General features: G+C 44.9%; 1 protein-coding gene across 8 annotated transcripts in view; it reads left to right on the top strand.

Annotated features, from left to right (window-relative positions):
- The window catches only part of EEF2K (eukaryotic elongation factor 2 kinase), a 93,074-nt gene that overhangs the window by 36,560 nt on the left and 43,669 nt on the right, over positions 1-12,845 (top strand). For all 8 annotated transcript variants that reach the window (XR_014840593.1, XR_014840594.1, XR_014840596.1 and 5 more), the window contains exon 3: positions 12,470-12,570. Coding sequence is in view for 3 of the 8 variants with exons in the window: in XM_003124551.7 (XP_003124599.5) it covers positions 12,470-12,570 (101 nt within the window). In the remaining 5 variants the exon portion in view is untranslated. The remainder of the gene's footprint in view (positions 1-12,469; positions 12,571-12,845) is intronic.

The raw sequence follows: 12,845 nt of genomic DNA, 5'->3' as shown, positions 1-12,845 counted from the left end.
CAGTCAGATTCGTCAACCACTGAGCTACGACGGGAACCTGGGGCCTTTTCTTTGTCATTACAGGATTATGCTGTATCTACTCACTAATAAGCCGTTTTTCCTCGGCAAATGAGAAATGGTGCACAGCTTTGCCCATAAGTAAATACGGCTCTAATGTGTCATTCTGTTAATGGCCCCATGGCAGCCCATTGTATGGATATGCTGCTGTTTCTTCAAGTTATTTCCTCTTGTGGGATCCTTAGGCAGCTTTCAGGTTTTTGGTGCTGGTTTCCAGGGAAATTGCATGAACCTCTAAATGCCTGTGACCCAGAGAGGGGCATCTGTATAGCACTGTCAGCCTCTTCCCATTCCAGAGAGTGACTGTGCATCCACCCTTCTTCCCACTTGTCTTATTTGTCCTTGGTTTAAACCCTTTATGGCCAGTCAGGAGGAGCAAGTAGAGCTGACTTGGGGCTGTAGTTCTTAAAGTCCATAGATGTGATGATGGGAAAAAAACGTATTTTATAACATCCGCTTAATGAAGGTAACAGTTCCTGTTTCAAGAAGGAAGCTTCAGGGAGTTCCCGTCATGGCGCCGTGGAAATGAATCTTACTAGTACCCATGAGGATGTGGGTTCAATCCCTGGCTTCACTCAGTGGGTCAGGGATCCGATGTTGCCATGAGCTGTGGTGTAGGCCAAAGTCACGGCTCAGATCCTGCTTTGCTGCTGTGGCTGTGGTGTAGGCCAGCAGCTGCAGCTCCAATTCGACCTCTACCCTGGGAACATCCATATTCCGTGGGTTTGGCCCTAAAAAGCAAAAAAAAAAAAAAAAAGGAGGAGGAAGAAGAAGGAAGCTTCAGGGAGCTACTGGATGCTTCCTCATGTAAGATCTGGAGGCCCTTTTGAGAATAAGAATAGTGGGGAGTTCCCACTGTGGTGCAGCAGTAACAAACCTGACTAGGAATCATGAAGTTGCAGGTTTGATCCCTGGCCTCACTCAGTGGGTTGGGGATCTGGTGTTGCTATGAGCTATGGTGTAGATCACAGATGCGGCTTGGATCTGGCACTGCTGTGGCTGTGGTGTAGGCCGACAGCAATATCTCCAATTAGACCTCTAGCCTGGGAACCTCCATATGCTGCAGGTGTGGCCCTAAAAGGACAAAAGACAAAAAAAAAAAAAAAAAAGAATAATGGTATACTTTCTTATTTCCTGATATAAGGTTGTATTGCTATAAACTTCCCTCTTAGAACTGCTTTTGCTTCATCTCATAGGTTTCGGATCATGGTATTTTCAATGTCATTTGTCTCTAGGTATTTTTCAGTTTCCTCTTTAATTTCTTCAGTGATCCATTGGTTGTTTAGTAACATATTATGTAGCCTCCACAGGTTTGTGTTTGCTGCTTTGGGGTTTTTATTTGTTTGTTTGTTTGTTTGTGGCTATGCCCATAGCATTTAGAAATTTCCCAGCCAGGGATTGAACAGCAGTAACCAGAGCTACAGTAGTGACACCACCAGGTCCTTGACCTGCTGAGCCACCAGGGAAATCCTTCTGTTTTTTTCTTGTAGTTGATTTCTACTCTCATAATGTTGTGTTTGGAAAAGACGGTAGATATAATTTCAGTTTTCTTAAATTTACCGAGGCTTGATTTGGCCCAAGATGTGATCTGTCTTGGAGAAGGTTCCGTGTGCACTTGAAAAGTATGAATATTTTGCTGCTTTCAGATGGAATTTTCCACAGATATCAATTAAATTTGTTGGGTCTAGTGTGTCATTTAGGGCCTGTGTTTTCTTATTGATTTTCTGTCTGGATGGTCTGTCCTTGTGTGTAGGTGAGGTGTTAAAATCCCCTACTGTTACTGCGTCACTGTTGTGGTTATGGCCGTTAGCATTTGCCTTATTTGCGGTGATCCTAAGTTGAGTGCATGTATATTTACATTTGTTATATCTTCTTCTTTTATGTATTTATTTATGTGTTTTATCTATTTTTTCTTTTTAGAGCTGCATCTGTGGCATATGGAAGTTCCCAGGCTAAGGGTAGAATCAGAGCTGTAGCTGCGGGCCTACACCACATCTCACAGCAACTCCAGGTCCTTTAACCCACTGAATGAGGCCAGGGATTGAACCCACATCCTCATGGATGCTAGTCAGGTTTGCTACCCCTGAGCCACAACGGGGGACTCCTGTTATATCTTCTTCTTAGACTGATCCTTTGATCATTATGTAGGGTTCTGCTTTGTACCTTGTGACCATCTTTATTTTAAAGTCATTTTGTCTGATGTGAGTATTGATACTTCAGCTTTCTTTTGATTTCTTTGTGTGAGTGTGTGTGTGTGTGTGTGTGTGTGTGTGTTTGCCATTTTTTAGGCCACTCCCGTGGCATATGGAGGTTCCCAAGCAAGGGGTCTAATCAGAGCTGTAGCCACCAGCCTATGCCAGAGCCACAGCAACATGGGATCCAAGCCGCGTCTGCGACCTACACTACAGCTCATGGCAATGCCAGATCCTTAACCCACTGAGCAAGGCCAGGGATCAAACCCGCAACCCCATGTTCCTAGTCAGATTCGTTAACCACTGAGCCACAACGGGAACTCCAGCTTTCTTTTGCTTTCCATTTGCATGGAATACCTTCTTCTATCCCTTAACTTTCAGTCACTGTGAGTCCCTAGGTCTGAAGTGCTTTTCTTGCAGACAGTATACATAAGAGTCTTGCTTTTGTATCCATTCAGCTGAATTTTAAAAGTTTTAAACTCTTTTTAAAAATCTATTATTTTTTTGGCTGTGGCAGGTGGAGGTTCCTGAGTCAGGGATCAAACCTGCACCACAGCAGTGACCCAGGCTGCTGCAGTGACAGTGCCAGATCCTTAACCCACGGCACCACAAGAGAACTCCCAGTCTGTGTCTTTTGGTTAGAACATTTAATCCATTTACATTCAGTGTAAATGCACACAGTATAAGTATGTCATGTATTGATATGTATGTACTTTTTGTACAGTATTGACATGTATGTACTTATTGCCCTTTTCTTAATTGTTTTGGGTTTGTTATTTTAGCTCTTTTTTCTTCCCTTCCTCTACTGTTCTCTTCTCTTATGACTTGATGCCTATCTTTAGTATAGTATTTGGTTTGCTTTTTCTTTTTTATGTGTGTATCTATTGTTGTTTTTTGGTTTGTGATTCCCATTACATTTTGATATAGCCGTCTATATACATAAGGATTGTTTTCTGTTGCTGACCTCTTAATTTTAAATGCATTCTCAGTGTTCTGCATTTGTACTCTTGTCTTTTCAGAAGACAGACAGATGTCGAAAAAGCACATGAAAATGTGCTCAACATCACTAATTATTAGAGAAATACAAATCAAAACTACAATGAGGTATCACCTCTCACCAGTCAGAATGGCCGTCATCAAAAAGTCTACAAACAGTAAATGCTGGAGAGGGCGTTCCCATCATGGCTCAGTGGTTAACCAATCTGACTGGCATCCATGAGGATGCAGGTTTGATCCCTGGCCTCGCTCAGTGGGTTAAGGATCTGGCATTGCCATGAGCTGTGGTGTAGGTTGCAGATAGTGCTCAGATCCCACATTGCCGTGGCTGTGGCGTAGGCCAGCAGCTGCAGCTCTGATTCGACCCCTAGCCTGGGAACCTCCATGGGCCACGGGTGTGGCTCTAAAAAGCAAATAAATAAATAAATGCTGGAGAGGGTGTGGAGAAAAGGAAACCCTCCTACACGTTTGGTGGGAATGTAGATTGGTGTCACCCCTTTGGAGAATAGTAGGGAAGTTTCTTAAAAATCTCCATGTAGAACTACTATATGATCCAGCAATCCCACTCCTGGGCATATGTCCAGAGAAAACCTTAATTCAGAAAGATATGTGCACCCCAGTGTTCATTGCAGCACTATTTACAATAGCCAAGCTGTGGAAGCAGCCTAAACGTCCATCAACAGAGGACTGGGTAAAGAAGATGTGATACTTATATAAAATGGAATATTACTCAGCCTTAAAAAAGAATGAAATAATGCCATTTGTAGCAACGTGGATGGACCTAGAGATTAGCATGCTAAATGAAGGAAATCATATCAGGGAAGACAAATATCATATAATATCACTTATATGTGGAATATAATAAAGAATGATGCAAAATAACTTATTTGTGAAACAGAAACACACAGATTCCAAAATCAAACTTATGATAACCAAAGGGGACACTGTGGTGGGAAGGGATAAGTTGGAAGGATGGAATTAACAGATACACACTACCAGACATAAAATAGATAACTAACAAGGACCTACTCTATAGCACAGGGAGATCTACTCGTGTTCTATAAATTAACCTATAAGGGAAAAAAGAGTAGGTATATGTCTCAATAGAACTGATTCACTTTGCTGTACGCTTGAAACTAATACAACATTATAAATCAACTATACTCCAATACATTTTATTTTATCTTATTTTATTTTTGCTTTTTTTTAGAGCTGCACCTGCAGTGTATGGAAGTTCCCAAGCTAAGGGTTGAATTGGAGCTATAGCTGCCAGCCTATGCCGCCGCCACAGCAATGTGGGATCCGAGCCTGTCTGAGACTTCCACCACAGCTCACGGCAACTCCAGATCCTTAACCCACTGAGCGAGGCCAGGGATCGAACCCACATCCTCATGGATCTTAGTCGGGTTTGTTAACTGCTAAGCCGCAAAGGGAAGACCCGCCACTAAAATTTTTTTAAAAAGAATAGTGACATTAAAAATGGCAGCAGTAGCTGATAACATGATATGGGCCAAAGAGATTGCAAACTCATTACCCACACATGCAGTCTCGCTCTTGGCATTTCCCAGAAAATTTATTTTTATTATTAACCTTTTATTTATTTATTTTTATTCCCACTGTCAGGCTTTGAGGAACCAAAGCTTTTCTGTTCCCATTTCAGGATTAGGTTTTCCTCTTTATGAAGCCCCCTGAGCCCCCTGTTTTATGTAAGAGTAATTAGTGCTTGCAATTGAGTTTTAGGATCTTTAGAACTAGAGGATGTTAGAGCTGGTGAGGCTGTAAGGCCATCTAACCCAGTGATCTTTGTTTATTACCTTTGACTTACGTGTTCAATGCCTGAAGACATTCTCAGAGTGAAAAAAATGCACGCAGTGTAGATGGAGCTGAAGTCACCTTGCTACCCCTCCTGTCTTCTGTTCCCAGAGATAACCATTGTGTCAGTTTGGTGTAAATTACTTTTCAGACCTTATGTATGTATGTATGTATTTTTGCTTTTTAGGGATGCACCTGCAACATATGGAAGTTCCCAGGCTAGGGGTCTAGTCGGAGCTGCAGCTGCCGGTCTACACCACAGCCACAGTGACTCTGGATCCAAGCCATGTCTACCACCTACACCACAGCTCATGGCAACTCCAGATCCCTAACCCCATTGAGGGAGGCCAGGGATTGAACCCACATCCTCATGGATATTAGTCAGATTCATAACCCACTGAGCCACAACGAGAACTCCTATTTATTTACTTATTTATTTGGCCGCATGAGCAACAGGCAGAAATTCCTGGGCCAGGGATAGAACCCATACCACAGCAGCTACCCAAGCCACAGCAGTGACCACTCCAGATCCCTTAACTTACTGCCCCACAAGGGAACTGTTTTTTTTTTTTTTTAATTTTGTTTATTTATTTTTTTTGTCTTTCTGCCATTTCTTGGGTCGCTCCCGAGGCATATGGAGGTTCCCAGGCTAGGGGTCCAATCGGAGCTGTAGCTGCCGGCCTACACCAGAGCCACAGCAATGTGAGATCCGAGTTGAGTCTGCAACCTACACCACAGCTCACAGCAACACCGGATCCTTAACCCACTGAGCAAGGCCAGGGATCAAACCTGCAACGTCATGGTTCCTAGTCGGATTTGTCAACCACTGAGTCACGACGGGAACTCCTGTTATTTTTATTTTTAAATTTTTATTGAAGTATACTTGATTCACAATATTATATTAGTTTCAGGTGTACAACATAATAATTCAGTATTTTTATAGATTACACTGCATTAAAGTTGTGAGAAAAATACTATTATTTCCTGTGCTGTATAATTTTTAGCCTTTTAAAATGCATTTATATACAAATATATATTTATGCATATATCTGTAGACACATAGTCTTAGAAATCCATAGTACTGGAGTTCCTGTCATGGCTCAGCAGTTAACAAATCCATTAATATCCATGAAGATGTGGGTTTGATTCCTGGCCTCACTCAGTGGGTTCGAAATCCAGCGTTGCCATGAGCTATGGTGGAGGTTGCAGACACGGCTCGGTTGTGGCATTATTGTGGCTGTGCTGCAGGTCAGCAGCTATAGCTCCTATTCAACTTCTAGCCTGGGAACCTCCATATATCGCAGATATGCCCCTTAAAAAAAAAAAAAGAAAAGAAAGAAATCCATAGTATTGATTTGTGGGTTTCCTCCATTGGTAAATGGTGTCATACTGTTTGCATTATTCAGCACCTGGCTTTCCCACCCCCAGACAATAAGTCTTAGAGAGTGCCCATATTAGTTAGCACCTTCCTCTTTTTTTTTTTTTGGCCCTGCCCACACCATGTGGAAGTTCCCAGGCCAGGGTTTGAACCCACAGCATAGCCGTGACAATCCTTGCCTGCTAGGCCACCAGGGAACTCCACCATCTTCCTCTAACAGCTGCATATGAATATGCCTGGTATACATAATCATCCCCCTTTGATGGGCAGGTCATTCTCAATGCTTGCCTGTTACACAGCATATACCGACCGTCTTTGGGCTGGCTCACCTGGGCACACCTGGGTAGGTCATCGGAATGACTGGGCCAGAAGTCAGTGAAGAGAAGAAGCAGTAACGAACCCAGCTAGGATCCATGAGGATGCGGGTTCCATCCCTGGCCTCACTCAGCGGGGTTAAGGATCAGGCATTGCCGGGAGCTGTGGTGTAGGTCGCAGATGCTACTCAGATCCCCAGTTGCTGTGGCTGTGGTGTAGGCCGGCAGCTACAGCTCCAATTCAACCCCTAGCCTGGGAACTTCCATATGCTGCAGGAAAAAGAAAAGAAAAGAAGGTTCATAAGCAGGGTCTTCCAAGGTGGCAGTACTTGCCTCCACTCTCCTCACAGTGTCTGAGAGTCTGAGAGTCTGAGAGCTCTCCAGAATCCCTCGGCTTTCCTAACCTGATGCGTAAAAGAGTTCCAGTTAAACAGCTCAGCCAGGGATGCTCACCTGTAATGAACACGGCGGGCCCAGTGACTCGTTCTAGTGGGAGCCTGTCTACCCCAGGGATGGGGACAGGAAAGCAGGTGACCCCTGGTCGTCAAAACATTCTTCACTGGCTTTTGCAAACGAGGACATAGAGGTTCCCACAGTTGGTTGGCAGTGGGCCGGAACTAGACTTGAAGGAACTGAGTACAGGACTTTTCATATTCTGGTTTTTAATTTTTTTTTTTTTTTTTTTTTTTTTGCTTTTTAGGGCTGCACCTACAGCATAGGGAGGTTCCCAGGCTAAGAGTTGAATCAGAGCTGCAGCCGCCGGCCTGTGCCAGAGCCACAGCAGCGTGGGATCCGAGCCGTGTCTGTGACCTACACCACAGCTCATGGCAATGCCAGATCCTTAACCCATTGAGCACGGCCAGGGATCGAACCTGCGTCGTCATGGTTGCTGGTCAGATTTGTTAACCCCTGAGCCATGCTGGGAACTCCATGTATTTTTTAATTTTTATTATTTATGTATTTTTTTTCTTTTTAACCCTGCACCTGGGCCAGGGGTTGAATCGTGCTGCTGCCAGAATACACCACGGCCATGGCAGCACTGGATCCGAGACACATCTGTGACCTACACCACAGCCTGCGGCAACATTGGATCCTTACCCCACTGAGCGAGGCCAGGGGTCAAACCTGCATCCTCCCAGAGACAACGTCAGCTCTTTTTTTTTTTTTTTTTTTTTTTGCTATTTCTTGGGCCGCTCCTGCAGCATATGGAGGTTCCCAGGCTAGGGGTCTAATCGGAGCTGTAGCCTCCGGCCTACACCAGAGCCACAGCAACGCGGGATCCGAGCCGCGTCTGCAACCTACACCACAGCTCACGGCAACGCCGGATCGTTAACCCACTGAGCAAGGGCAGGGACCGAACCCGCAACCTCATGGTTCCTAGTCGGATTCGTTAACCACTGCGCCACGACGGGAACTCCACAACATCAGCTCTTTAACCTGCAGAGCTATAACAGGAACTCCTCTATCACTTTTTTTTTTTTTTCCTTAAGTCTGTTGTATTAACCCCCCCTGTTGCCAATAAGACTTGATTCTTCCCTGGGTTCGGGGGAAAAAAGGTAAATTGGAGTCTGTGAAATAACACGCCCTCTAGGAGTTCCTGTTGTGGCTCAGCGGAAACGAATCTGACTAATATCCATGAGGACGCAGGTTCAATCTCTGGCCTTGCTCAGTGGGTTAAGGATCTGGCGATGCTATGACCTGTGGTGTAGGTCGAAGATGCGGCTTAGATCCCAAGTTGCTGTGACTGTGGTATAGGCGGGTAGCTATAGCTCTGATTTGACCTGTAGCCTGGGAATCTCCATATGCTGCAGCGGCAGCCCTAAAAAAAAAAAAAGAGGGAGTTCCCATCGTGGTTCAGTGGTTAACAAATCCGACTAAGAACCATGAGGTTGCGGGTTCGATCCCTGGCCTTGCTCAGTGGGTTAAGGATCCGGCGTTGCCGTGAGCTGTGGTGTAGGTTGCAGACGCGGCTCTGATCCTGCTCTGGTGTAGGCCAGTGGCTACAGCTCCGATTGGACCCCTAGCCTGGGAACCTCCATATGCCACGGGAGCGGCCCAAGAAATGGCAAAAAGACAAAAAAAAAAAAAAAAGAAAGAAAAGAAAACAACAACATGCTTTCTAATTTTGAAATGCTTTTTTCCTTGACTGCTTTTTTTTTTTTTTTTTTTGGTTGGTGCTCCACCATCCAGCCAGGAGCTAACTTCTGTTGATTAATCTTCTTTGAATGGGGGGCCTTGTCTTTGATGGCTCAGGGAGTGAATTAGTCACCAGTTAAAGAGGTACATTTAGAAAGCAGAGAACGCGTACAGACGCTGTGAGCTCCTTGACAAGAAGGCTGTCCCTGCCATTCATGGCAGCTGGAATACAGGATGGGACTGTGGCATTTTTTTGAAATACAGAAGTGCAGGGAGGTCCCTGGTGGTTCTAGTGGTTCGGACGAGGCACATTCACCACTGCTGCTCAGATTCAGTCCCTGGTCTGGGAACCAAGATCCTAGATCAAGCTGCTGCACACTGTGGCCAAATAATAATGATGACGATAGTTATATAATATTGTAAAGTACAGAAATCCAGAGACAGTTTTCGTTGTAAACATGTCTGCTTCAGGTAATTTATAACAGGGAAAAAAATCAGTGGCAAGCTCAGAGTCTTTTTTTTAATTGTTACACTCCTTTCTTTTTTTTCCTTTCTGTCCTTTTAAAATGCATTTTCTAACTTTATTGCTGGTATATAGAATTACATTTATTTATTTATTTATTTATTTTTGCCTTTTTAGGGCCGCAACAGAGGCAGATGGAGGTTCTCAGGCTAGGGATCAAATTGGAGCTGTAGCTGCCAGCCTACACCACAGCCCCGGCCACGCCAGATCCAAGCCGTGTCTGCTGCCTACACCACAGTTCATGGCAACGCCGGATCCTTAACCCACTGAGCAAGGCCAGGGATCGAACCCACATCCTCATGGATGCTAGTCGGGTTCGTTAACCACTGCGCCACAACAGGAACTCCCAGAATTTTGAGTTAGAAAGCAGAAGTCCTTTTCTAACCCCTTTTCTTCTCAAACCACAGCTGACAGCTGACAGAGGTATTCTGCAAATTTTGTGGCTCTGATTGTGTTGTGGCTCTGATTAGACCTCTAGCCTGGGAACCTCCATATGCCGCGGGAGAGGCCCTAGAAAAGGCAAAAAGATAAAAAAGAAAAAATTCTGTAGGACTTGTACTTTTTTTTTTTTTTGGCCACGCCCACAAAATGTGGAAGTTCCCAGGCCAGAGACTGAACCTGCCACAGCAGCGACCCAAGCCACTGCAGTGACAGTGTTGGATCTTAACACACTGTGCCACAGAACTCCTGCTTGTGTTATGATAATAAGCAGACCAGGAGTTCCGGTTGTGGCTCAGCGATTAATGAGTCTGACTAGCATCCATGAGGACGCAGGTTTGATCCCTGGCCTCGCTCAGTGGGTTAAGGATCTGGTGTTGCCGTGAGCTGTGGTGTAGGTCGAAGATGTGGCTTGGATCCTGCATTGCTGTGGCTGTGGTGTAGGCTGGCGGCTACAGCTCTGTTTTGACCCCTAGCCTGGGAACTTCCATATGCCATGGCTACAGCCCTAAAAAACAATAATAATAATAATAATAAACAGAGCAGACTTTTGGAATCAGGAGAAAAAAAAAATCAAGATGGCTAAGTAAAGAACCAAGTCTCATTGACCCACTCTCCCGAAGGGCTGTAAATTATATCTTCAGTGTGATTCCAATTTTATTTAAAAAGGCACATAAAGGATCTGGAGAAGAACTAGTCCAAAGCATTGACGATGGTTACATTGGGTGGAGAGCGTGTGGTGGATTTGAATTTTCTTTGTCATCTGTATTTCCCAAGTATTTTCTTTTCTTTTTTCTTTTTTTTTTTTTTCTTTTGCTTTTTAGGGCAGCACTCACAGCATATGTAAGTTCCCAGGCTAGAGGTCGAATCAGAGCCACAGCTGCCGGCCTACATCACAGCCACAGCAATTCGGGATCAGAGCCGTGTCTGCGACCTACACCACAGCTCATGACAAAGCCAGATCCTTAACCCACTGAGCGAGGCCAGGGATCGAACCTGCGTCCTCATGGATACCAGTCATGTTCGTTACTGCTGAGCCACAGCAGGATCTCCAAAATAAGCTTTTTAAAGCAAAAAATGGGCTCATACCATGATCCTGTTGAGAATCAACATGTTCTCTTCCGAACAGGCCTTGGTCATCTTTCTGATTAGCACCCCAGAAGCCTTGTTTTCAGTAGGGTTTGGAATTTTGGGGGATGTTGTGGGCACCACAGCGATGGAGGGCACCACAGGCATCGAGTGGGTGGAGGGCAAGGGTGCTTAGAGCAGATCTGCACCAGCAACTGTCCTGCATCTCTGGGACCTTAGAACATTTCATGGGAATCTGCTCATAACTAACCGAGTTTAGAACTGGAGCACTTTCTTAGAGTTCCCGTCATGGCGCAGCGGAAACGAATCGGACTGGAAAACATGAGGTTGCCTGCCTCCTGGGAAACCTCTCAGTCCTGGGCAAACCCGCCTGGACGGTGACCCTAAGAACTCTCCCACCTCTGTCCTCTTTAAACCACAGTTAAATGACCTGGGTGAGCTATGAGTCACTTGTATTTTATTTTATTTTAAGTTTTCTTGATTTTTTTGCTTTTTAGGGCCACACCTACAGCATATGGATGTTTCCAGGCTAGTTCACTTGTATTTTAAACAAATATATATCTCTCTGGAATGAAAACTTCTCCTTTTAAAGCATTCCACTCTTACTCTTAGTGACTTGAAACATTTAAATACATATCTAACTATTAATAAAAATTATTTTTAATATCTGTAATCCTCTTAATAAAGGAAAAAAATTCACAGTTATTATTCCATGCAATCCTCAAGATTAGAGCAATAACCCCATTTTAGAGAAAATAAAACAAAGGCCAAAAACAATAGCATCCTGGTTCCACTTTCATCCTGCCCTCGCGGTGAGGGAGAGCAGCCTTGACTACTTTTTCCAGCTTTGAAGTCTTCATTTACAAGTCTTCACAGAGCACACACTCTATACCCAGGACATGGTGAGGAGGATACACTTTGCAGATCTGCCCTGTTGACCTCCTGTGCCAAGCCTTCCATGGGTCTGATTCAGAAACTATTACATTGCCTTAAAATCCCATCCTAAGAGAATCCTATACTCTCTCCATGCTAAGCTTCAGCATTTTGGTATCTTCAAATGGGTTTCACCCAACCACCAAAAAAATAAGTTCTCCTGATTTTGACTGGTGCCATGGTCCTCTGAGAACCCAAACACAGGGAAGCAAGTCTCCTTGGCAAAGTGTTTGGGGTGCGCATGGGTATGTGAACATGTGCACATCTACTAATAACAACCCTTGTTTTCACTGCCCTGTCTCAGTGCACCGGAGGAACAGTTATGGTCAATTATGCCATTGTTAAGGAGTTCCCATTGTGGCTCAGTGGTAATGAACCTGACTGGTATCCATGAGGATGCGGGTTCAATCCCTGGCACAAGGGAAGGCTGTGCTCATATGAGCTGTTCCCATAGGAGGTCTTGTGAGAACTGTGTTCCTAAAGGGATGACGGATGTTCTCTGCCTCCCCAGAGGCTGGAGACGCCTGGGGAATCACAGGGCTGGCCTGCACTGTCCCAAAAGCCCCTGGTCTGGACCTAACCCTCCCCTTTGCTTCTGCAGGAAGCCTGGAAGCATGCCATCGAGAAGGCCAAGCACATGCCTGACCCCTGGGCCGAGTTCCACCTGGAAGACATTGCCACAGAATGTGCCACGCGTCACAGGTCAGCTCCTTGCCTGCAGGCGCTGTAATGATCCCAGTTCTCAAGGGGTCCTGTTTCTGCTTATAACCAGTGAGGCTTCTGTCCCCTTGGGGATCAAGGAAAAAAGGAACAAAATAATACTAATAATAACAGCCAGTATTTGAGTATTCATGCAAACTAAGGTACTGTGCATTATCTCATTTACTCCTTAGAGGGGTCCTGTAAGGTGTGGATTTGACAGGTGAGGCTAAACTATGATGCAGTAACAAATACCCAGGGGGCTGAAGGCCACAGAG

Source organism: Sus scrofa, chromosome 3 (genome assembly GCF_054392235.1).
Source record: "Sus scrofa isolate SSC_HxYL_T2T_F1_AM1 chromosome 3, Sscrofa_HxYL_maternal_Yorkshire_Landrace_v2.0, whole genome shotgun sequence".
NCBI classification, from domain to species: Eukaryota; Metazoa; Chordata; class Mammalia; order Artiodactyla; family Suidae; genus Sus; species Sus scrofa.
Note: the sequence above shows the minus strand (reverse complement) of the source record. Positions and strands in the feature narration are given on the sequence as shown.